The following is a 24,320-nucleotide window of genomic DNA, read 5'->3' as shown; positions in this document are numbered from 1 at the left end:
GCCATGGAGCGCCATGCCTGCACAGCAAGGGCCCCCAGGGCCAGGCACAGAAGGGTCCCCAGGACGATGCAGAGGACGGTGGTCAGCGGCATGGCCCCAGCAGGTGTTGGGGGGTTCCTGGGGGCACCTGTGAGGACATGGAAAGGCGGTGGAGGTGGAGGGAGGCCGTGGAGCCTCTGGCATGCTGCATTGTCCAGAGGAGGAGTGGATGCCTGGGGGGGATGCAGGGGAGTGGCTGCCGGGACAGGGAGGCCAAGGAGGGCACCCTTTGGCCTGGGGTCAAGCCCTGTGTTGGGCGGAGGGGTGGCAGCAGGCCAGCAGCAGGCCTGTCCTTGCCAGAGGTGCTGGCCTTGCCCTGGACTGCAGCGGCCAGAGCGGGAGGGTGCGTGGGGCCACGGTGCTGGCCTGGGCGGGCAGAGCTACCTGTGCAGGCTGCGCCGGCGGGGCAGGCGGTGGTGGGGGCTGGCGTGGGAGTCGCGCTGTTGGCTGGAGGCTGCCCGTGGCACGTGATGTGGGTGTCCCCGGGGGAGCGGCAGTGGTGCAGGTGCCAGGGGGCGGAGGGGCAGCGCCAGAGGGAGTCGGCCCCCTCGCCGCACTGCACCCAGGCCAGCCAGGCGGGGCCCCCGGCCTGGGGGGTTGCGGGGACGGCCGCCAGGCTGCCCCCGGCCCCGCAGCCCAGCTGCCGGCACACCACGGCGGCTGTGGCGCGGCTGGTGCCGTTGGCGCACATGCTGCCCCACGTCCCGTTGTAGAAGACCTGCAGGCGCCCGGCGCAGCCGCTGCCGCCCACCAGCCGCAGGGCTGTGAGCTCTGCAAGGGGCAAGCACGGAGGTGGCAGCTCAGCTGGCGTCGGGCACACAGCCCCGCCAGCCCGAGCGCTTCCCCCAGGCAGCGAGAGGAGCCCACATCGGCGGGGCCGAGGCGCCGCGTTGCCCGCCGGCAGTGCCCAGGGTGTTGGGAGGTGGGCAAGGAGGCGAGTGGGGAGGGCTGGCCCCACGGCCGCTGCCAGAGTGCCGCTGGCGCCGGCCCCGGTGGAGGGCGGTGCTGACCTGAGCAGACGGCTGCTGCGCCGGCGCCCTGCTTGCACCCGCGCTGCCCCGGGGCCGGGGCCGGGGCCGGGGCCGGGGCCGGGCAGTGCCAGAGCGTGGCCTCGGCCCCGGAGCAGCCACCAGCGCCCAGCCACAGCGGCCCCGAGCCGCGGCCGTAGCGGGCCGAGGCGGGCGCTGCCAGGGCCTGGCCGCAGCCCAAGTGGCGGCAGACGACGGCGGCGTCGGACAGGTGCCACGAGTCCTGGCAGACGCTGCTCCAGGCGCCCCGGACGTAGAGCTCCACTCTGCCGGCGCAGCGGCCGGGGCCGCTCACCAGCCGTAGGCGCCGGCTGCCTGCAGCGGGAGACAGCCCGGCTTGGGGCAGCCCCTTTGGTGCGGGCGGTGCCCCAGGGCCCCGGGGCCCTTCCCGGCACACTCACCCGAGCAGACACGGCCGCTTGGTGGGCGTGGCCCGCCGGTGCAGCCGTGGCGGCCGTGGCGTTGCAGTGGGCCAGGCGAGCCTCCGTGCCTGCGCACCGGAGCCCGCTCAGCCCCACGCGGCTCGACGCTGGTCCCAGCAGCGGGGCGGCGTAGGCCTGCTCCGCCGCGCCGCACCGCAGCTGCCGGCACACCACGGTGGCGCCGCTCGCGTCCCACCGCTCGGCCAGCACCGGGCCCCAGGCGTCGCCCAGGGCCATCTCCAGGCGCCCGTCGCAGCGGCTCTCCCCGTCCACCAGCCGCAGGGGTTCAGCGCCACCTGGTCCCTCCGAGAGGGCACATGTCCTGAGGGGGCTGCGGGGAGCGCTGGGGGCTGGGCCTGCCCGCAGGGCCCCGCCCGCCCCCGGCCCCGCCAGCCCAGAGGCGGCGTCGATGGCCGGCGAGCCCTCCGAGGGCTGCCAGCGGGGCCGGGGCGGTGGGGCAGAGCAGAGAGCGCCCGCCACATCCCTCCCTGGCGTGGCTGCAGCAGCACCGGGGCAGATGGCAGCACCGGGGGGGCCGCGGAGCCCCCGGCACGGAGGGGGACAGCCCGGCGCCACTGCCCTCCTCTAGGCGGGCTCCCTCCTGCTCTGCACCTGCCTCAGCCCTCCCCTTGGCCTGAAATGGCCGTGCTGCCCGAGACGCGCCCTGCGCCCCACAGCTCCTGGTGGCAGTGGCAACCCAGGGAGTGGGACCCCGCAGTGTTGGGGTGCCCGGTGCCCTGCCCGCCAGGAGGCCCTCGTGGCCGCTGCTGCCCGCCCCACACGCACCTGAGCACTGGACGGTGGCAGTGTGGCCTGGCGAGCAGGCGGGGATGCCCAGCGCCGTGGCAGGGCACTCTGCCAGGTGGGACTCGCTGCCGCTGCAGTGAAAGGTGTCGCGCCACACGGGGCCGGTGCCTGCCCCAAAAGACCCTCCGCGGGGCACAGAGGTGGCAAAGCCACAGCCGAGGTGGTGGCAGAGCACGTGGGCGTCGGGCTCGTCCCAGCCGGCGTCGCAGAGGGCACCCCAGGTGCCCCGCGCCTCCACCTCCACTCGCCCTGCGCACGCCGTGCTGCCGTTGGCCAGCCTGAAGCCCGTGTAGGCTGCGATGGAGAAAGGGCGCTGGAGGCGACGGGCCCCGGTGCCGAGCGCTGTCCCCATAGGACGGTGGGGGCATGCAGGCACGGCAGCCCTCTGCCTGCCCCAACCCCTCTGCCTGCCGGCACCCTGGGGGCTGCCACAAGGCAGCCCGCAGCCTCTCCGCCCATCCCTGCCCAGGACCACCCTGTGCCCACTTCCCATCTCCCCGCAGCCCCCATCTGCAGCCTCTGCCCCTCACTGCGTGCTCTTACGGGAGCAGACGACGCCGGCGTTGCTGGTGTGGTTGCAGCGCTGGCCGTGGGGCAGTCGTCGGGCGCAGGTGGACAGGAGGGATTCGTTGCCTGCACACTCGAAGCCCCCGTCCCAGATGGGCCCGGCTCCTGCCCCAAAGCGCGCCGCCCCGGTGACGGCCAGAGCTGCTCCGCATCCCAGCTCCTTGCAGATGACGTGGGCGGTGTTGAGGTCCACACGGCCCTCGCAGAGGGTGGCCCAGGCACGGCCCTGCCTCACCTCCACGCGGCCCGAGCAGGCGCCGTCCCCGCCGACCAGCCGCACAAATCCTGTTGGGGCAGAGAGCCTGGGGTCTCTTGGGGGTCCCTCTAGATCCACTGGGAGGGTTGTGACGGGGCTGCCCAAGAGCCTTACTGCTGCCACCACTGGACCCAGGTGCAAGGCTGTACGGAGCCTCCGCAGAGGTCTTACCTTGACAGACCACACCAACATCCCAGCCATGGCGGCCATTGTACGGCCCCCATCCCGGGATTGTGCAGTCCCAAAGGGCAGACTCGTCACCACGACAATCAGGCCGTACAAGATGAATTGGTCCAGACCCTTCCCCAAAGCGGGTCACGCCGGGGGCACTTTGGGCTGAGCCACAGCCCAGCTGCTGACACACCACCTCAGCGTCCTCCATGTCCCAGTCATCATCCGCCACTGTTCCCCACTGGCCCCGCAGCTTCACCTCCAGCCTGCCCTCGCAGGGACCACCTCCAGCCTCAGCTCCACGGCATCTGCATCAGAGATGTGGGCAGGCAGGCCATGAGGGTGCTGCGCCCCGGTCCCACTCCCTCACCCCATCTCTGCCTGGGGAGGCCCCAGAGGGGAGGCCCTTGGCAGAACCATGCCCTCTCCTGGCCCGGCACAGCCAAGGGGCTGTGCCCCAACATGGTCACCCAATCCCACACCTGAGCACGTCACTCCGACGTCCCTGTCATGGTCACAGTAATGCTGGCCCCAGCCATAGTGTCGGCAGTTGTGGAGTGCTGTCTCGGTACCACTGCAGAAGATGGGTTGTAGCCAAATCCGTCCGGTCCCGGCCCCAAACGGCGTGTACGGGGAGGTCCTTGCCACAGTGCCACATCCCAGCTGCCTGCAGACCACGGAGGCTTCGCGGACAACCCAGGTGAAGTCATAGCTGCACACAGCGCCCCACTGGCCCTCGTGCTTCACCTCCACGCGGCCCTCGCAGCGGCTGCCTCCGTCCACCAGCCGCAGCTCCTCGGTGCCTGTGGGTGCCCATGCGGGACCAGAAAGGAGGGCACTGAGCTCCATTGTTGCACCCCGTGGGCCCATCACAACCTGCCCTGTCCACCTGTCCCAGGTGGCTGCATCCCATGGCTGTCCCTTGCTCTCCCAGTCTCCACTGTCTGCTCCAAGCCCGACCCTTGGCACGAGGGATAGCCGTGTGGGTGGAAAAGCCCTGGGCACTGCAGGACACCCACTTTGAAGAAAGGCAGGGCCATACCCAGCCCTTCAACACCTGGCACCCAATGCAAGGGGGACAGGGCAGGGAATGTATCCCGCCACATGGGCCCAGCATTCAGCTGCATCAGTAGAAGACCCATCCCCAGCACAGCCCAGGCTCTGGGAGCCCTCAAAGGCTGCCCTAGTGAGATGACTCCACCAGTCTCACGAGCAAGCCCGCTTGAGCCAGGCACGCACATCCCTGTGGTGACCCAACTCAGCCCATGGTAGCCACCTGAGCCCCAGGGCTACCTCCCACTCTGGGCATGAGGGCAGGCGACCCCAGCCCCAGAGAACACGCAGGCACTCACCCCTGCACAGCTGCATGCACAGGAGCAGCCCCAGTGCCCTGGTGGGCAGCTGGCTGGTGGTGGCCATCCCGCTCGCCTCCTGCCCCGCAGAGCAGCCCCCAGCTCCTGCTTGCCTCCCGGGCCACCACGAGCCCCCTGCAGCGGGGAGGGCAATATATAGGCAGAGGTACAGGCCCCGCTGCCAGGGGAGCCAATCAACGCAGCAGGCACCTTTTGAGGCGTTATCAGGAGGGTTATCTCCCATCTGACGGAGCCCCAGCCTCCAATAACCTTCCCCATCCCCATACATGCCCATATATGCGGTTCGGCACCACTTCTGGCATCACGCACGCCTCACCAGTGGGTGGGCGCTTGCCCAGCCATCCTTGTGGGGATCCGGATGGGCTGAGCAGGGCTCCTCACCTTGGTGCCTGCAGCGGGTGCAGGGTGTGCGGGCCCTTCCACGGCTGTGCCCGCATGGGGCTGGGTCTGGCCCTGCTGTTCTGGGGATTCTGACAAGAGCCCTGCATCGACAGGGACCCTGCTCTGCTGGGGGACAGCATGTGCTGCAGGCTCCTTTGTGCTGTGGGTCTGTCCTCTGGCACCGGTGAGGGGGAAATCCTGAGGGACCTTGGCTCTGTGGCCCTCCACACAGGACAGGCCCTGGGGCTGCCTCTAGGCTAGAAACCGCCTGTGCTGCTTGCAGGTGTGTGGCCTGCAACCCACGAGCCCCCGCAGGAGCCGTGCTCGCCCCACGCAGCACGGAGCCAGGAAGGAGGTGGCTCCCACCCCACTGCACACCAGCCCCCGCCTGGAAGTGGCTGTGGCAGCCCACTTACCGATGTGGGGCAGCGTGAGGTGGAGCCGCTGCGCTCCTGCCCCAGCACACGTGTCTGTGGGATCCTGTCATCAGGCAGCATCTTGCCAGTTGCTTCTGCTCAGCCAGCTGCATTTCTGACAGAGATAATGTTCTGCTTTTGCGTATGGGTACCTCTTTGGGGTGAGGCTGCCAGGGAGAGGTGGAGCAAATCGAGAGCAAGCCGGGAGCTCTGGGGACAAAGGTGAGGGTCATGGGAGAGTGGTGGCAGTGCCCTTGACCGTGCGGGTGAAGGGGGTCTGGGGATAGCCTCTCCAGAGGGTGGTGTGGCTAAGGTGGACTGAGCTCCAGCAGAAAAGGGCCTGTAGAGGAGGAGGAAGTGAGGATGAGCTTTGCCAACACGGCCGCTCCTGGGCCGCTGCACTTTGGGAAAGGGCTGAGGCAGGAGAGGAGGGTTCAGTAGTGCATGAAGATGGAGAGAGGCCGAAGGAGCTCCCTCACCACGTGTGCTCTGTACTGCTGTTTGTACTGTAAGCCAACAAGAAGCAAAGCCAGTTGCAAATGAAGCCAGATGTGGTAGGAGCTGCTCATCACTGGAACCACTCTTCCAGCACTGCAATGCCACACGACGTCAGTTTCCCAGCTTGGCTTTGCTTGGGAGAACTCGCCAAACGTGAAGAAGGGCTGGTGTGGAGGCAGCTTGAGGCAACCTGGGAGGAAGAAAGGGAGGTTGTGCAAGGAGGCAGGGGTGGGTCTTGGAAGGCCAAGGCCCGCTGGGAGTTGAATGTGGCGACGGATGTGAAGGACAACACGGAGGGCTTCTTAAAATAGCTGGGTGACAAAAGGAGGAGTAGGGAAACGGTGGGCCTGCTGGTGAACGGGGCAAGGGTGGTGGTGCCAGAGGAGACAGAAAAGGCAGAGATGCTGAGTGCGGCCTTTGGTGCAGTCTTTACTGGCAAGAGTGGTCTTTACCTGGGGACTCCCGGGCACTGGAGAGCAGGGAGAAAGCCTGGTGAAAGGCAGACTTGGCTGCTGGAGGAGGATGGGCTTAGCGATCACGGAAGGTGCCTGAGGCCTGGAAGAAAGCAAATGTCGGACTGGAGTGAGTCTTCCCACCGGGCAAGAAGCGGGGTGCAGGGAACTGCAGGTCGGGCAACCTCACCTCGAGGCCTGGAAAGGTGATGGAGCAGCTCATCCTGGACACCATTTCCAAGCATTTGGCAGCTAAGGAAGTGATCCAGAGCAGTGAGCATGGAGTGAATGGGGGAGAAATCCTGCTTAAGCAACCGGAGAGCGTTCTGTGATGAGACGCCAGGCTGGGTAGATGAGGTGAGAGCAGTGGATGCTGTGTCCCTTGACTAGCGAAAGGCTTTGGACCCTGTCTCGCCTCACATCCTCATAGGGAAGCTGAGGAAGTGTGGGTGAGAGGAGCAGAGAGGGTGGTGTCTTGAAAGCTGGCTGTATGGCAGAGCTCAGAGGGTTGTGCAGAGCGGGACAGAGTTGAGGTGGATCGGCGTGTATCCCCTCGTGGTGTGCCCCAGGGGTGAAGAGTGGGTGCAGTATAGTTCAAGTTATTGCTCAGTGACTTGGAGGAAGGGAGAGAGGGCGCTGGCAGCAAGTTTGTTGATGAGCCAAAGGTGGGAGGAGTGGCTGCTAGGTCAGAGGGCAGAGGTGCCATTCTGCGGGAGCTGGCCAGGGTGGAGCGATGGGCAGAGGGGAGCGTCTTGAAGTTGAGTGAAGGGAAGTGCAGAGGCCTGCAGCCGGGAGAAATAAGCCCCGGCACCGGTAGAGGCTGGGGGCTGAGGTGGTGGGAAGCAGGTGTGCAGAGAAGGAGCAGGGAGGCCTGGTGGAGAACGAGCTGACCGTGAGCCAGCACTGTGGCCCGATGGCCAAGAAGGCCAACAGTGTGCGGGGCTGCATTAGGCAGTGTTGGCAGGAGGTCGAGGGAGGTGATCCTTGCCCTCAGCTCTTGCCTGGGGAGGCCCCGTGTGGGCTGCTGTGTGCAGTTCTGGGCTGCCCAATACAAGAGAGACGTGGAGCTGCTGGAGCGAGTCCAAGGAAGGGCTAGCAAGATGCTGAAGGGACGGGAGCATCTGTCATAGGAGGAAAGGCTGAGAGAGGTGGGGCTGTACAGTGTGGAGAAGAGAAGAGTGAGGGGGGATCTTATAGGTGGGTATGAATATCGGAAGGGAAGGTGTGAAGAGGATGGGGCCAGACTCTTGTCAGAGGGGCCCACTGAGAGGAGGCGAGGCAATGGGCACAAACTGAAAGGGAGGAAGTTCTGTCTGGAGAGGGGGAGAAACTTGTTTCCTGTGGGGGTGCGGGAGCCCTGGAGCAGTTTTCCCGGAAAGGTTGTGTGAGTGTGTGTCCCTGCTTGGAGATATTGCAGCGGTGTGTGGAGAGGGTCGTGGGCAATGGGCTGGAGGTGGCGCTGCTTGAGCAGGGGGAGTTGGACTCGATGATCACCAGAGGTCATTGCCAACCTCATCTGTTCTGGGATTCTGTGATGCAGTGGCCAGCACCTGGCGCCACCCCAGCACTTTCCCTCCATCCCACATGGCAGAGCCCTCTGCCAGGGCAGGGGCGAGGGTGGCAAGCGCCTGCCCACAGTCGCTTCACAGCTGCTGGGCATCCTTCTCTCTCCCAGGGGAAGCTCACCTCCCACGCGGGCACACTTTTCCCAGATGCAGCACAACCAACAGCCGCTGTGCCCAAGCGGGGGCACTTTCCCACTGCGTACAGACACCAGGGACCAGGCGCAGAGCAGCAATTGACTGAGGGCTCTCGCAGAAGAGCACTGGCCCTGGAGCCGAGCCTCCAAGCACTTGTGGGCTTTTAATCGCAAAGCGAGACAGTCCCAGGGGAAGTGTACAGAAACTCAGGTAGTGCTGAAGGGCTGCGTGGGAGGGCAGCTGGAGGCAGTTCCCCACTGTGCCCGCAGTCCTCGGCAGACCCCAGCGGGCTGTACATTGAGCGGGTGATCCCCACCATGGCCAGGCTGTGGCTCCGCAGGGGCAGAGCCCTACTGTGTCGCACGTGTCCTCAGGGACTGCTGTGGGGCAGCCTTGCTGTCCTCAGAGAGACGTCCTGAGACTACCAATGCCAACGTCGTCGTAGCCCGTGTCACTGTGTGTTGAGGCCAGGGCGTCTGTGGCGGTTGCGGGCGGCTCTAGGGGGCTGAGGGAGGGCTGTCTCCCCGCTGTGGACAGCAAGGCCAGTGCCTGGCAGGTGCTGCTTCGTGCCCCGGATGCCAGGCCCCGGCCAGGGCTTCCTCCGTACCCATGTGCTGCCCATCTCCCCGACAAAGTGCAGGGGAACCAGCTCTGCTGGCGGGACAGTACGGCCTCTGTCACGGCAGCGCTCCCCATGCCATCTCCGATACCTCTTACCTCCCAGTGCCGCAGCCTCGCACACACCTCCGTCACTTGACCCCGGAGCAGCGGCCTCTCCTGGCTCCAGCACGGTGGAGGCATCATCGTACCCATCCGGGGGTTCGTGCCTGGTCAGGCCAGGGACGTCTGCATCAGACAGCAGAGAGTGAAAGCGAGGCCAAGCCCGGGCTCCAGTGACGCCAGCCCCCACCGGCCACGGTGCCGGGGATGCCCACGTTGGGGCCTGCTCTGTGAGGCCGCCAGCTCTCGGCTGGAGCCACCATCCCTGACACTCGGTCCCCAACTCCAAGAGGCGGCCCAGCAAAGGACCAAGGGGAGGTGCTGCCCTGCCCACTGCATGAGGTGTGTGCCGGTACCAGCTGCGGTGTGAGGGCTGCCCCTGTGGGTGCGTGGCAGCCTGGTCCTGCACCCCGGCCCTGTACCTGCTGCTGTCCCGGGGTTGCTGTCCTCCATGCTGTGCTGGGTGTAATAGGGCAGCTTGGTCCCTGAGCCCTGCGATGGTGAGGCTGGAGAAGGGGTGTTATGGCAGGGTGTGTGGCCCCATGGCCTGGCCAGCAGCGGGGACAGGATGTCCTCTTGGCAGAGCGAGGACTGCCGCTGGCCAGGAGGCCCCCTTGCTGCAGCTCCCTCCCTGTGGCCAGCACGTGGGCAGGCTCCCTGCCGGGCTGCTGAGCTGGTTGCGTGGGGGCCTCAACGCGCCACTGGCTGTCAGGCCCAGGGTGCACACACCTGAGCCACTGGGGACCTGCTGGTACTCGGGTGTCAGGGTGTAGTCGAGCTCCTCATAGACGGCCTCTGCCTCTGAGAGTGTATCTGCAGCTCTGCGGGGGCCTGGAAATGAAGGGCAGTGATAACCCGAGGCCGTGGGTGCAGCACGTGGGATGCTGGAGGTCACCAGCTCTCCCCATGATAACCCTGTGGCCCAGCCCCATAGGGGTTTTGCCCTGTCGTCGGAGTGGCTGTGGTGCCCCTGCGTGGTGCCCATGTTGTGCCGGGTCCTGCCCTAGCTCTGCACTGGCCTTCTGGCCTGCTCTGCTGTGCCTGTCCCAGCCTGTGCAGCTGGGCCGGGCAGTGCCAGGAGACATAAGCAGCCCCCAGGCCTCTCTGGCTCTGCCGGGACCCCTCGTCCTGGTAGCTTCAGCCGCAGAGACCCCCGGTGGGACTCACCTGTGCGCCGAGCCATGGAGCGCCATGCCTGCACAGCAAGGGCCCCCAGGGCCAGGCACAGAAGGGTCCCCAGGACGATGCAGAGGACGGTGGTCAGCGGCATGGCCCCAGCAGGTGTTGGGGGGTTCCTGGGGGCACCTGTGAGGACATGGAAAGGCGGTGGAGGTGGAGGGAGGCCGTGGAGCCTCTGGCATGCTGCATTGTCCAGAGGAGGAGTGGATGCCTGGGGGGGATGCAGGGGAGTGGCTGCCGGGACAGGGAGGCCAAGGAGGGCACCCTTTGGCCTGGGGTCAAGCCCTGTGTTGGGCGGAGGGGTGGCAGCAGGCCAGCAGCAGGTCTGTCCTTGCCAGAGGTGCTGGCCTTGCCCTGGACTGCAGCGGCCAGAGCGGGAGGGTGCGTGGGGCCACGGTGCTGGCCTGGGCGGGCAGAGCTACCTGTGCAGGCTGCGCCGGCGGGGCAGGCGGTGGTGGGGGCTGGCGTGGGAGTCGCGCTGTTGGCTGGAGGCTGCCCGTGGCACGTGATGTGGGTGTCCCCGGGGGAGCGGCAGTGGTGCAGGTGCCAGGGGGCGGAGGGGCAGCGCCAGAGGGAGTCGGCCCCCTCGCCGCACTGCACCCAGGCCAGCCAGGCGGGGCCCCCGGCCTGGGGGGTTGCGGGGACGGCCGCCGGGCTGCCCCCGGCCCCGCAGCCCAGCTGCCGGCACACCACGGCGGCTGTGGCGCGGCTGGTGCCGTTGGCGCACACGCTGCCCCACGTCCCGTTGTAGAAGACCTGCAGGCGCCCGGCGCAGCCGCTGCCGCCCACCAGCCGCAGGGCTGTGAGCTCTGCAAGGGGCAAGCACGGAGGTGGCAGCTCAGCTGGCGTCGGGCACACAGCCCCGCCAGCCCGAGCGCTTCCCCCAGGCAGCGAGAGGAGCCCACGTCGGCGGGGCCGAGGCGCCGCGTTGCCCGCCGGCAGTGCCCAGGGTGTTGGGAGGTGGGCAGGGAGGCGAGTGGGGAGGGCTGGCCCCACGGCCGCTGCCAGAGTGCCGCTGGCGCCGGCCCCGGTGGAGGGCGGTGCTGACCTGAGCAGACGGCTGCTGCGCCGGCGCCCTGCTTGCACCCGCGCTGCCCCGGGGCCGGGGCCGGGGCCGGGGCCGGGGCCGGGGCCGGGCAGTGCCAGAGCGTGGCCTCGGCCCCGGAGCAGCCACCAGCGCCCAGCCACAGCGGCCCCGAGCCGCGGCCGTAGCGGGCCGAGGCGGGCGCTGCCAGGGCCTGGCCGCAGCCCAAGTGGCGGCAGACGACGGCGGCGTCGGACAGGTGCCACGAGTCCTGGCAGACGCTGCTCCAGGCGCCCCGGACGTAGAGCTCCACTCTGCCGGCGCAGCGGCCGGGGCCGCTCACCAGCCGTAGGCGCCGGCTGCCTGCAGCGGGAGACAGCCCGGCTTGGGGCAGCCCCTTTGGTGCGGGCGGTGCCCCAGGGCCCCGGGGCCCTTCCCGGCACACTCACCCGAGCAGACAACGGCCGCTTGGTGGGCGCGGCCCGCCGGCGCAGCCGTGGCGGCCGTGGCGTTGCAGTGGGCCAGGCGAGCCTCCGTGCCTGCGCACCGGAGCCCGCTCAGCCCCACGCGGCTCGACGCTGGTCCCAGCAGCGGGGCGGCGTAGGCCTGCTCCGCCGCGCCGCACCGCAGCTGCCGGCACACCACGGTGGCGCCGCTCGCGTCCCACCGCTCGGCCAGCACCGGGCCCCAGGCGTCGCCCAGGGCCATCTCCAGGCGCCCGTCGCAGCGGCTCTCCCCGTCCACCAGCCGCAGGGGTTCAGCGCCACCTGGTCCCTCCGAGAGGGCACATGTCCTGAGGGGGCTGCGGGGAGCGCTGGGGGCTGGGCCTGCCCGCAGGGCCCCGCCCGCCCCCGGCCCCGCCAGCCCAGAGGCGGCGTCGATGGCCGGCGAGCCCTCCGAGGGCTGCCAGCGGGGCCGGGGCGGTGGGGCAGAGCAGAGAGCGCCCGCCACATCCCTCCCTGGCGTGGCTGCAGCAGCACCGGGGCAGATGGCAGCACCGGGGGGGCCGCGGAGCCCCCGGCACGGAGGGGGACAGCCCGGCGCCACTGCCCTCCTCTAGGCGGGCTCCCTCCTGCTCTGCACCTGCCTCAGCCCTCCCCTTGGCCTGAAATGGCCGTGCTGCCCGAGACGCGCCCTGCGCCCCACAGCTCCTGGTGGCAGTGGCAACCCAGGGAGTGGGACCCCGCAGTGTTGGGGTGCCCGGTGCCCTGCCCGCCAGGAGGCCCTCGTGGCCGCTGCTGCCCGCCCCACACGCACCTGAGCACTGGACGGCGGCAGTGTGGCCTGGCGAGCAGGCGGGGATGCCCAGCGCCGTGGCAGGGCACTCTGCCAGGTGGGACTCGCTGCCGCTGCAGTGAAAGGTGTCGCGCCACACGGGGCCGGTGCCTGCCCCAAAAGACCCTCCGCGGGGCACAGAGGTGGCAAAGCCACAGCCAAGGTGGTGGCAGAGCACGTGGGCGTCGGGCTCGTCCCAGCCGGCGTCGCAGAGGGCACCCCAGGTGCCCCGCGCCTCCACCTCCACTCGCCCTGCGCACGCCGTGCTGCCGTTGGCCAGCCTGAAGCCCGTGTAGGCTGCGATGGAGAAAGGGCGCTGGAGGCGACAGGCCCCGGTGCCGAGCGCTGTCCCCATAGGACGGTGGGGGCATGCAGGCACGGCAGCCCTCTGCCTGCCCCGACCCCTCTGCCTGCCGGCACCCTGGGGGCTGCCACAAGGCAGCCCGCAGCCTCTCCGCCCATCCCTGCCCAGGACCACCCTGTGCCCACTTCCCATCTCCCCGCAGCCCCCATCTGCAGCCTCTGCCCCTCACCGCGTGCTCTTACGGGAGCAGACGACGCCGGCGTCGCTGGTGTGGTTGCAGCGCTGGCCGTGGGGCAGTCGTCGGGCGCAGGTGGACAGGAGGGATTCGTTGCCTGCACACTCGAAGCCCCCGTCCCAGATGGGCCCGGCTCCTGCCCCAAAGCGCGCCGCCCCGGTGACGGCCAGAGCTGCTCCGCACCCCTGCTCCTTGCAGATGATGTGGGCGGTGTTGAGGTCCACATGGCCCTCGCAGAGGGTGGCCCAGGCACGGCCCTGCCTCACCTCCACGCGGCCCGAGCAGGCGCCGTCCCCGCCGACCAGCCGCACAAATCCTGTCGGGGCAGAGAGCCTGGGGTCTCTTGGGGGTCCCTCGAGATCCACTGGGGGCTTGTGGAGGGGCTGCCCCGAGAGTCTTGTTGCTGCCAACACCGGCCCCAGGTGCAAGGCTGCATGGGGCCGTCCCACAGCTCTTACCTTGACAGACCACACCAACATCCCAGTCATGGGGGCCATTGTACGGCCCCCATCCCGGGATTGTGCAGTCCCAGAGGACAGACTCATTCCCACGACAGTCAGGCAGTGCAAGATGAATTTGTCCAGACCCTTCCCCAAAGCGGGTCACGCCAGGGGCACTTTGGGCTGAGCCACAGCCCAGCTGCTGACACACCACCTCAGCGTCCGCCATGTCCCAGTCATCATCCGCCACTGTTCCCCACTGGCCCCGCAGCTTCACCTCCAGCCTGCCCTCGCAGGGACCACCTCCGTTCACCAGCCTCAGCTCCACGGCATCTGCATCAGAGATGTGGGCAGGCAGGCCATGAGGGTGCTGCGCCCTGGTCCCACTCCCATCCCTGTCTTTGCCTGGGGAGGCCCCAGAGGGGAGGCCCTTGACAGAATGATGCCCTCTCCCGCCCCGCACAGCCAAGGGGCTGTGCCCCAGCACAGTCACCCGATCCCACACCTGAGCACGTCACCCCAATGTCTGTGTCATGGTTGCAGTAGTGCTGGCCCCAGCCAAAGTGTGGGCAGTTGTGGAGTGCTGTCTCGGTACCACGGCAGAAGAAGGGTTGCAGCCAAATCCGTCCGGTCCCGGCCCCAAACGGCGTGTACGGGGAGGCCCGTGCTACAGTGCCGCATCCCAGCTGCCTGCAGACCACGGAGGCTCCGCGGACATCCCAGTCAAAGTCGTAGCTGCACACAGCGCCCCACTGGCCCTCGTGCTTCACCTCCACACGGCCCTCACAGCGGCTGCCTCCGTCCACCAGCCGCAGCTCCCCAGTGCCTGTGGGTACCCGAGGGAGACTGTGAAGCAGGGCACTGAGTGCCAGCTGGGCACTACAGGAGCCTGCTGGCATGTGCCGTGTGGGGGTGGCCCAGGTTGCTGTGTCCCACAGCTGTCCCCTGCCCTCCTGATCTCTTCTCCCCACTCTGGACCTAACCCTTGGCCCCAGGTGTGGCAATGAGCAGAGCCATGGGGGCCAGCCCAGCCCCATAGCGGTCTCGCCAGCACCATTGCAGCCCTTGCCAGCTCCAGGGCTGCCTCCCACTCTGGGCATGAGGGCAGGCCACCCCAGCCCCAGAGAACGCGCAGGCACTCACCCCTGCACAGCTGCATGCACAGGAGCAGCCCCAGTGCCCTGGTGGGCAGCTGGCTGGTGGTGGCCATCCCGCTCACCTCCTCTCCTGCAGTGCAGCCCCCAGCTCCTGCTTGCCTCCCAGGCCACCACGAGCCCCCTGCAGCGGGGAGGGCAATATATAGGCAGAGGTACAGGCCCCGCTGCCAGGGGAGCCAATCAACGCAGCAGGCACCTTTTGAGGCGTTATCAGGAGGGTTATCTCCCATCTGACGGAGCCCCAGCCTCCAATAACCTTCCCCATCCCCGTACATGCCCATATATGCGGTTCGGCACCACTTCTGGCATCATGTGCGCCTTGCCCGGCCTGCTGTCCCTGAGCAGGGCTCCCCACCTAGGTGCCTGTGCAGGGCGTGCGGGCCCTTCCACGGCTGTGCCCGCATGGGGCTGGGTCTGGCCCTGCTGTGCTCGGGAGGCCGGCAAGAGCCCTGCCTCGACAGGGACCCTGCTCTGCTGGGGGACAGCATGTGCTGCAGGCTCCTTTGTGCTGTAGGTCTGTCCTCTGGCACCGGTGAGGGGGAAATCCTGAGGGACCTTGGCTCTGTGGCCCTCCACACAGGACACGCCCTGGGGCTGCCTCTAGGCTAGAAACCGCCTGTGCTGCTTGCGGCCTGCAACCCACGAGCCCCCGCAGGAGCCGTGCTCGCCCCACGCAGCACGGAGCCAGGAAGGAGGTGGCTCCCACCCCACTGCACACCAGCCCCCGCCTGGAAGTGGCTGTGGCAGCCCACTTACCGATGTGGGGCAGCGTGAGGTGGAGCCGCTGCGCTCCTGCCCCAGCACACGTGTCTGTGGGATCCTGTCATCAGGCAGCATCTTGCCAGTTGCTTCTGCTCAGCCAGCTGCATTTCTGACAGAGATAATGTTCTGCTTTTGCATATGGGTACCTCTTTGCGGTGAGAGAGGGAGAGGTGGAGCAAATTGAGAGCAAGCCGGGAGCTCTGGGGACAAAGGTGAGGGTCATGGGAGAGTGGTGGCAGTGCCCTTGACCGTGCGGGTGAAGGGGACTGCTGCAGCAGTCTGGGGTTAGCCTCTCCAGAGGGTGGTGTGGCTAAGGTGGACTGAGCTCCAGCGGAAAAGGGCCTGTAGAGGAGGAGGAAGTGAGGATGAGCTTTGCCAACACGGCCGCTCCTGGGCCGCTGCACTTTGGGAAAGGGCTGAGGCAGGAGAGGAGGGTTCAGTAGTGCATGAGGATGGAGAGAGGCCGAAGGAGCTCCCTCACCACGTGTGCTCTGCACTGCTGTTTGTACTGTAAGCCAACAAGAAGCAAAGCCAGTTGCAAATGAAGCCAGATGTGGTAGGAGCTGCTCATCACTGGAACCACTCTTCCAGCACTGCAATGCCACACGACGTCAGTTTCCCAGCTTGGCTTTGCTTGGGAGAACTCGCCAAACGTGAAGAAGGGCTGGTGTGGAGGCAGCTTGAGGCAACCTGGGAGGAAGAAAGGGAGGTTGTGCAAGGAGGCAGGGGTGGGTCTTGGAAGGCCAAGGCCCGCTGGGAGTTGAATGTGGCGACGGATGTGAAGGACAACACGGAGGGCTTCTTAAAATAGCTGGGTGACAAAAGGAGGAGTAGGGAAACGGTGGACCTGCTGGTGAACGGGGCAAGGGTGGTGGTGCCAAAGGAGACAGAAAAGGCAGAGAGGCTGAGTGCCGCCTTTGGTGCAGTCTTTACTGGCAAGAGTGGTCTTTACCTGGGGACTCCCAGGCGCTGGAGAGCAGGGAGAAAGCCTGGCGAAAGGCAGACTTGGCTGCTGGAGGAGGATGGGCTTAGCGATCACGGAAGGTGCCTGAGGCCTGGAAGAAAGCAAATGTCGGACTGGAGTGAGTCTTCCCACCGGGCAAGAAGCGGGGTGCAGGGAACTGCAGGTCGGGCAACCTCACCTCGAGGCCTGGAAAGGTGATGGAGCAGCTCATCCTGGACACCATTTCCAAGCATTTGGCAGCTAAGAAAGTGATCCAGAGCAGTGAGCATGGAGTGAATGGGGGAGAAATCCTGCTTAAGCAACCGGAGAGCGTTCTGTGATGAGACGCCAGGCTGGGTAGATGAGGAGAGAGCAGTGGATGCTGTGTCCCTTGACTAGCGAAAGGCCTTGGACCCTGTCTCGCCTCACATCCTCATAGGGAAGCTGAGGAAGTGTGGGTGAGAGGAGCAGAGAGGGTGGTGTCTTGAAAGCTGGCTGTATGGCAGAGCTCAGAGGGTTGTGCAGAGCGGGACAGAGTTGAGTTGGATCGGCATGTATCCCCTCGTGGTGTGCCCCAGGGGTGAAGAGTGGGTGCAGTATTGTTCAAGTTATTGCTCAGTGACTTGGAGGAAGGGAGAGAGGGCGCTGGCAGCAAGTTTGTTGATGAGCCAAAGGTGGGAGGAGTGACAGAGGTGCCATTCTGCGGGAGCTGGCCAGGGTGGAGCGATGGGCAGAGGGGAGCGTCTTGAAGTTGAGTGAAGGGAAGTGCAGAGGCCTGCAGCCCGGGAGAGCCAGTGGAGCCAGTGGAGGCTGGGGGCTGAGGTGGTGGGAAGCAGGTGTGCAGAGAAGGAGCAGGGAGGCCTGGTGGAGAACGAGCTGACCATGAGCCAGCACTGTGGCCCGATGGCCAAGAAGGCCAACAGTGTGCGGGGCTGCATTAGGCAGAGTGTTGGCAGGAGGTCGAGGGAGGTGATCCTTGCCCTCAGCTCTTGCCTGGGGAGGCCCTGTGTGGGCTGCTGTGTGCAGTTCTGGGCTGCCCAATACAAGAGAGACGTGGAGCTGCTGGAGCGAGTCCAAGGAAGGGCTAGCAAGATGCTGAAGGGACGGGAGCATCTGTCATAGGAGGAAAGGCTGAGAGAGGTGGGGCTGTACAGTGTGGAGAAGAGAAGAGTGAGGGGGGATCTTATAGGTGGGTATGAATATCGGAAGGGAAGGTGTGAAGAGGATGGGGCCAGACTCTTGTCAGAGGGGCCCACTGAGAGGAGGCGAGGCAATGGGCACAAACTGAAAGGGAGGAAGTTCTGTCTGGAGAGGGGGAGAAACTTGTTTCCTGTGGGGGTGCGGGAGCCCTGGAGCAGTTTTCCCGGAAAGGTTGTGTGAGTGTGTGTCCCTGCTTGGAGATATTGCAGCAGTGTGTGGAGAGGGTCGTGGGCAATGGGCTGGAGGTGGCGCTGCTTGAGCAGGGGGAGTTGGACTCGATGATCACCAGAGGTCATTGCCAACCTCATCTGTTCTGGGATTCTGTGATGCAGTGGCCAGCACCTGGCGCCACCCCAGCACTTTCCCTCCATCCCACATGCCAGAGCCCTCTGCCAGGGCAGGGGCGAGGGTGGCAAGCGCCTGCCCACAGTCGCTTCACAGCTGCTGGGCATCCTTCTCTCTCCCAGGGGAAGCTCACCTCCCACGCGGGCACACTTTTCCCAGATGCAGCACAACCAACAGCCGCTGTGCCCAAGCGGGGGCACTTCCCCACTGCGTACAGACACCAGGGACCAGGCGCAGAGCAGCAATTGACTGAGGGCTCTCGCAGAAGAGCACTGGCCCTGGAGCCGAGCCTCCAAGCACTTGTGGGCTTTTAATCGCAAAGCGAGACAGTCCCAGGGGAAGTGTACAGAAACTCAGGTAGTGCTGAAGGGCTGCGTGGGAGGGCAGCTGGAGGCGGCTCCCCACTGTGCCCGCAGTCCTCATCAGACTCCAGCAGGCTGTACATTGAGCGGGTGATCCCCACCATGGCCAGGCTGTGACTCCGCAGGGGCAGAGCCCTACTGTGTCGCACGTGTCCTCAGGGACTGCTGTGGGGCAGCCTTGCTGTCCTCAGAGAGACGTCCTGGGACTACCAATGCCAACGTCGTCGTAGCCCGTGTCACTGTGTGTTGAGGCCAGGGCGTCTGTGGCGGTTGCGGGCGGCTCTAGGGGGCTGAGGGAGGGCTGTCTCCCCGCTGTGGACAGCAAGGCCAGTGCCTGGCAGGTGCTGCTTCATGCCCCAGATGCCAGGCCCCGGCCAGGGCTTCCTCCATGCCCCCGTGCTGCCCATCTCCCCGGCAAAGTGCAGGGGAGCTGGCTCTGCCAAAGGGACAGTATGGCCTTTGTCACGGCAGAGCTGCCTGTGCCAGCTGCGACACCTCTTACCTCCCAGTGCCGCAGCCTCGCACACACCTCCGTCACTTGACCCCGGAGCAGCGGCCTCTCCTGGCTCCAGCACGGTGGCTGCATCATCGTACCCATCCGGGGGTTCGTGCCTGGTCAGGCCAGGGACGTCTGCATCAGACAGCAGAGAGTGAAAGCGAGGCCAAGCCCGGGCTCCAGTGACACCAGCCCCCACCGGCCACGGTGCCGGGGATGCCCACGTTGGGGCCTGCTCTGTGAGGCCGCCAGCTCTCGGCTGGAGCCAGCAGCCCTGACACTCGGCCCCCAACTCCAAGAGGCGGCCCAGCAAAGGACCAAGGGGAGGTGCTGCCCTGCCCACCGCATGAGGTGTGTGCCGGTACCAGCTGCGGTGTGAGGGCTGCCCCTGTGGGTGCGTGGCAGCCTGGTCCTGCACCCCGGCCCTGTACCTGCGGCAGTCCCGGGGTTGCTGTCCTCCATGCTGTGCTGGGTGTAATAGGGCAGCTTGGTCCCTGAGCCCTGCGATGGTGAGGCTGGAGGATGGGGTGTTAGGGCAGGGTGTGTGGCCCCATGGCCTGGCCAGCAGTGGGGACAGGATGTCCTCTTGGCAGAGCGAGGACTGCCGCTGGCCAGGAGAGGCCCCCCTTGCTGCAGCTCCCTCCCTGTGGCCAGCACGTGGGCAGGCTCCCTGCCGGGCTGCTGAGCTGGTTGCGTGGGGGCCTCAACGCGCCACTGGCTGTCAGGCCCAGGGTGCACACACCTGAGCCACTGGGGACCTGCTGGTACTCGGGTGTCAGGGTGTAGTCGAGCTCCTCATAGACGGCCTCTGCCTCTGAGAGTGTATCTGCAGCTCTGCGGGGGCCTGGAAATGAAGGGCAGTGATAACCCGAGGCCGTGGGTGCAGCGCGTGGGATGCTGGAGGTCACCAGCTCTCCCCGCGATAACCCTGTGGCCCAGCCCCATAGGGGTTTTGCCCTATCGTCGGAGTGGCTGTGGTGCCCCTGCGTGGTGCCCATGTTGTGCCGGGTCCTGCCCTAGCTCTGCACTGGCCTTCTGGCCTGCGTTGCTGTGCCTGTTCCAGCCTGTGCAGCTGGGCTGCCCCATGGTTGGGCAGTGCCAGGAGACATAAGCAGCCCCCAGGCCTCTCTGGCTCTGCTGGGGCCCCTCATCTGTGGCCCTTCACGTGGAGGCTGGCTGGCGCTGCCTCTGGGCTAGAAAGCGCTTGGCAACACTGAAGCGAGCCTGGCCCCGGGCTCCCCAGGGCATTGGCAGGAGGGCCTTGGTCTCTTGCAGTGGCCTGTGGGTAGATGAAGGCGCTGCCTTTGCTGCCTGTAGGTGTGCAGCCTGGAGCCCACGGCTCCCCGCGGCAGCTGTGCTCGCCCCATACGGCTCTGAACCGAGAGGAAGGTGGCTACCACCCCCCTGCACACCAGCCCCCAGAAGCATCTGTGGCAGCCCTGTTACCGGTGTGTGGCAGCATGTGGAGCCACCTCTGTGCTCCTGCCCCAGCACACGTGTCTGCTGGGGCTGCTAAACAGCCAGCATCTTGCCAGCTGCTTCTGCTCAGCCAGCTGCATTTCTCACAGAGATAATGTTATGACTTTGTTGACCCTGCCAAGGATGACCTGGAGGAAATCGGGAGAAATCCAGGAGCTCTGGGGACAAAGTTGAGGGGCATGGGAGAGTGGTGGCAGTGTCCTTGACCTTGCAGGTGAAGGGGACTGCTGAAGAAGGACTGGGGATAGCCCCTGGGTTAACACTGCTCTGCGTGGGCGGTGTCACTGGAAGGGTTATGGCTTTGTGATCATCCCATCTAAGGTCCCCAGCATCTGCCTGCTGGAGGGCAGGGCAGCCAGCAGGGAATGAAGGCCAGCTTCTTGTGAGCACAGGAACGGTTTGTCCCGAGACTCAGGAGACAAGGTGACATCTCAAGAGGGCAGCCTGGCTAAGGTGGACTGAGCTCCAGTGGAAAAGGGCCTGTAGAGGAGGAGGAAGCGAGGATGAGCTTTGCCAACACGGCTGCTCCTGTGCCGCTGCACTTTGGGAAAGGGCTGAGGCAGGAGAGGAGGGTTCAGTAGTGCATGAGGATCAAGACTGGGCTGACTTGAGAAATCATTGTCTGAAATGCAGCTGGTGAGATGCAGGCTCTTTAGCAGCCCCAGCAGACACTTGTGCTGGGGCAGGAGCGCAGCAGCCTCACCACACGCTGTCCCACACCGGCACTTGGGCTGCCACTGCTGCTTCCCTACTGGGGCTGGCGCACAGCAGGGAAACCACCTCCTTCCTGCCTCAGTGCTGCTGGGGAAGAGCACAGCTGCTGCAGAGTCTTGTGGGCTGCAGGGTGCACACCTGCAGGCAGCACTGGCAGCACCTCCATCCACCCAGCCCTCCTGCAAACGCCCTGGGGAGCCAAGGGCCATGCTCACCTCAGTGCCGCCCTGGGGGTCTCCATGCACAAAGCAGGGCTCCCATGCCAAAGTGATGGTCCCAGCCACAAAGGGCATTGCATAGCTGATTTACAATCCACTTGGGTTCTGCTGAGGACTATGAGCACAGTGGAGACCTGGCTCCATTGTCCTTTCCACAGAGGTGCCTGGGCATTGCCTGAGTTTTTATATTCTTTCACTGTGAATTTCTCTCTTTTCTATTAAAACCTCACAATTTTGGGGGGAATCAGCTCCAGGGTCGGTACTTCTGTCACGGGGTACCTTGACCATCTCTCACAGGATGACTGGGGACAGAGGTGGAGCACGTACTGTTAGACAGAACTATGGTACAGCTGGGCCCCTCCAGGTGTTGCAGTGCATACAGCCTTCCAGGTGAACATGGGCCCAGACAGGCAGCAACAGAGAAAAACCCCTTCTCAAGGCTATTTCCTTCCGCAGGGATGGGTCAAACCCCCCAAGGAACCCATGGGGTTTTGCAGGAGCACGGCCCCCTGAAGGTGATGTGACCTGCTGGCATGAGTGGTTTTTATGAGCTGCTCCTGCGTCTGCTGCTTGCTCTCTGTTAGCTGTATCCCACTCCTACACTCCCTCCATCAGTGGCTCCCACCAGCTCTTCTCCCAGGAGCTGTGGCCGTGTCCTCCACTCATGCTGCCCTGCGCTCCCCAGCTCCAGCAGCCCTTCATCCCCTTCCTGAGCAAGCAAAGCTCCACAGCCGGAGAGTCCCATCCCTCTGCAGCTCAATCAGAGCCGTTAAGGAGTAGGAGCTGGACTCATGGAAAACCTCCCTGGAGGCTTTGAGCATGGAGAGGGCTTCAGGGCATCCTGGGGTGATGGCAGGAAGGAACGGAAACACCATAGCACTGCAGGATTTCTGAGGCAGGACCAGGGGCATTTATTGGGCCTCTGCAGACTAACACAAATACTCTCACATGTAACTGCGCGGTCAAAAGGGAGAGAAAAAGGACCCTCCTGCTAACTGTGGAATCAGGAACAACTACAGAAGCCTTCAGAAATATAAAAATCCCAGTGAATGAATGAAATGCATAAGTATATAAACCTCACGGGCTGGATCCAAAGCCCTTTTTCCCACTCACCCCTGCACTCCTCAGCAGAATGAAAGGAGAAAGTTGCCAGACTCACCCACATCTTCACCCACAGCCTCATCCCCTATGCAGAGTCACTCTGCCCCAACCCCCCAGCAGATCTGCACAGGACCACCTTCCAGATCCCAGTCATGCATGACGAGAATCAAATCCCAGGGACATCTCCCATCCTCTTCAGGAGCACTGATCAAATCCCTACCATTCATGTTAGAAATTGTTCCTGTTGTAAAAAGGACCTCCCATAAAAGAGGGAAAAGTCTTCCTGACTCTCCCTCCACCTCTACCCAACAGGACTCCCTGGTGAGAAGGCAATGGGGCCATAGGCCTTGGCTGCAGGGTGTCGTGCTCAAAAAAATACCCTATCTTCAAGTTAGGCTTTATTCCTTTGAGTGCAGCTAGCTCTTGCTGTGTTTCTTCATTTAATCCAGATGTGTTCAATCTTTAAATAGAGCAAGAAAAAGGAGAAGAACTTGTAAAACTACCCTAGATACTGACTGCTGCCTGACACCACAGGGCACTGTACACCTAGATGATGATACACTGTCCCTGCCCCACGGCATCCGACCCTGGGGTGCCTGCACGGCCACACCTGTTGCCATCCCCACTCCCTGCCCATGGCTTTCACTGTCCTGGGGCTGCCAGGGGAAGGGTGACGGGGAGCAGAAGGGGCTCAGAGCCCTGCAACTCATAGGATTTTCCATGCTGGCCTGAAGCCAGCCCTGGTGCACCCAGGGCAGTACAGGTGAGAGAGGGACACTTTGGTTGTCATATCTCAGTGTCTGGTCAGGTGAACCACATCTGTGTTTCAGTCCTTTCAAGCTCAAAGTTGGGGGATGGGAGCCAGGGCTAGCGCATGGAAGGAGTCCCACAGGGCCCACCTGAACAACTCTGACCCAAGCCACACTCTGTCCTGGCTCTTGTTGGGGAATGACCTACAGGGGCCTCGAGCTCTCATTTCAGGTTTCTCTTTAGCTCTGGGGTGCACAAGTCTAGAGAGTGCAACTCCATACTCGAGTCCTCGAGGAAAGCCCAGGGCTTCCTTGCCGTCTGAGCAAAAGGTATTGGCCATGCAGGACCCAGGTGGCTCATGGGTCCATGTGGCCTGTGCCTGGCAAAAATCTCCCAGACCATGAAGCCCAGAGGAGCAAGTGCAAGTGCTGGCTCCAGGTAGAGGTACCTCTGGTCCAGCACAGCTGGGAAAGTCAAAGTAAGGGCAATAACACAGCTTTTCCTTGGAGCGGGGAATGAATAGAGGAGCTCCATATCCCTTACCCCAGTGTCTGCAGTTGGCAGGCAGGATGTTTCAGGAGCTGGCAAAGCTGCTGCACCCCCACACCTCCCAGCTCATTATCACTCAGATCCAGGCAAGTCAGGCTCTGGTTGACTAGGAGCAGAGCAGCCAGGTCCCCACAGCACGCAGCGGTGAGACGACAGCTCCCCAACCTGTGTGACCAAAGCAAAACAAACAACAGGGTTTTACTGGCATATTATCAAGGTGGGAGCGAGGGATCAGGATGCTATGTTTAGAAATGTGGAAACAGCTGTGCAGTGAGAGAAACAGCATGGTCAGGGTCACCCACCTGTCCAGAGCAGCCACAAGTGCTGCCTTCCCTGCCCTTTACCTCACATATCTGGCCTCGGAGCAGAGAGGGCAGAGGGCTCCTGGAGGGGCCACGACTTTACAGAGTCTCCTCTTTCTCCCCAGGGTGTGACTGGGCTGGCCTGCCAGAGCTGGCTGTTTTAGTCATGCAAGGCTGTGGCTACCTGGGGTGCTGCCATCCACTGGGTGGGAAACAAACTTGTGGACTTGTGGAGACTGAGTTGCATTTTTCTCTTTAGAGGATCCAAAGGGGAAAACACCAAGAACCCTCAGCGTTTCAATTCCTTTTTTTGCGGGGGTCGGGGGAAATCCAGTCTTCACTGGAATAGGTCAGCTGGTCTCATGGGGCACTGCCCAGCCCTGTGGCCCTTACCGCAGCGTCTGCAGCTGGCAGGTGGGATGCTGGAGCCCTTCACATAGCAGCTGCACACCAGCATCTTTCAGTTCATCATTAAAGGACAAATCCAGCTCTGTCAGGTGCTGGCTGGTTCTAAGCACAGCAGCAAGATCCTCACAGCAGGCACTGGTAAGATGGAAGTACCACAGCCTGCAGAAGAAGTGTGCAGAAAAGACCTTCAGGGCTCATCACCGCTCTTCCAACTTGAGGTCCCACGGGCCAGCCCCATTCCTGGCCA

General features: G+C 64.7%; 2 protein-coding genes and 1 pseudogene across 6 annotated transcripts in view; all 3 read right to left on the bottom strand.

The window, feature by feature from the left end:
• Positions 1–2,822: 2,822 nt before the first annotated feature.
• LOC138067334 (scavenger receptor cysteine-rich type 1 protein M130-like) lies at positions 2,823–4,755 on the bottom strand (annotated as a pseudogene).
• Positions 4,756–8,254: 3,499 nt separating this feature from the next.
• On the bottom strand, positions 8,255–14,544 carry LOC138067333 (antigen WC1.1-like). The gene is made up of 13 exons (XM_068944081.1): positions 14,431–14,544; positions 13,793–14,113; positions 13,306–13,620; positions 12,855–13,163; positions 12,291–12,605; positions 11,483–11,800; positions 11,184–11,396; positions 10,432–10,818; positions 9,998–10,135; positions 9,560–9,661; positions 9,253–9,336; positions 8,828–8,956; positions 8,255–8,637 (listed from the first exon to the last, which is right to left on the bottom strand). Exons 1-13 carry the CDS (start codon positions 14,495–14,497, stop codon positions 8,513–8,515), a joined length of 2,823 nt encoding a protein of 940 aa, XP_068800182.1. The 5' UTR covers positions 14,498–14,544; the 3' UTR covers positions 8,255–8,512.
• Positions 14,545–17,985: 3,441 nt separating this feature from the next.
• LOC104141492 (NACHT, LRR and PYD domains-containing protein 3) overlaps positions 17,986–24,320 on the bottom strand; it is a 57,684-nt gene continuing 51,349 nt past the window's right edge. For 2 of the 5 annotated variants that reach the window (XM_068944340.1, XM_068944339.1), the window contains exons 6-8: positions 24,059–24,232; positions 23,358–23,528; positions 21,855–22,524 (exon numbers count right to left, since the gene is read on the bottom strand). In XM_068944340.1, the coding sequence (XP_068800441.1) occupies positions 22,293–22,524; positions 23,358–23,528; positions 24,059–24,232 (577 nt within the window). In that variant the 3' untranslated portion in view covers positions 21,855–22,292. Of the gene's footprint in view, positions 18,688–18,983; positions 19,068–19,294; positions 19,397–21,854; positions 22,525–23,357; positions 23,529–24,058; positions 24,233–24,320 lie in introns of those variants that run through there. The other 3 variants (XR_011141237.1, XR_011141238.1, XM_068944341.1) reach the window with 3 other exon arrangements.

This window comes from Struthio camelus, chromosome 5, assembly GCF_040807025.1.
Source record: "Struthio camelus isolate bStrCam1 chromosome 5, bStrCam1.hap1, whole genome shotgun sequence".
NCBI lineage: Eukaryota > Metazoa > Chordata > Aves > Struthioniformes > Struthionidae > Struthio > Struthio camelus.
Note: the sequence above shows the minus strand (reverse complement) of the source record. Positions and strands in the feature narration are given on the sequence as shown.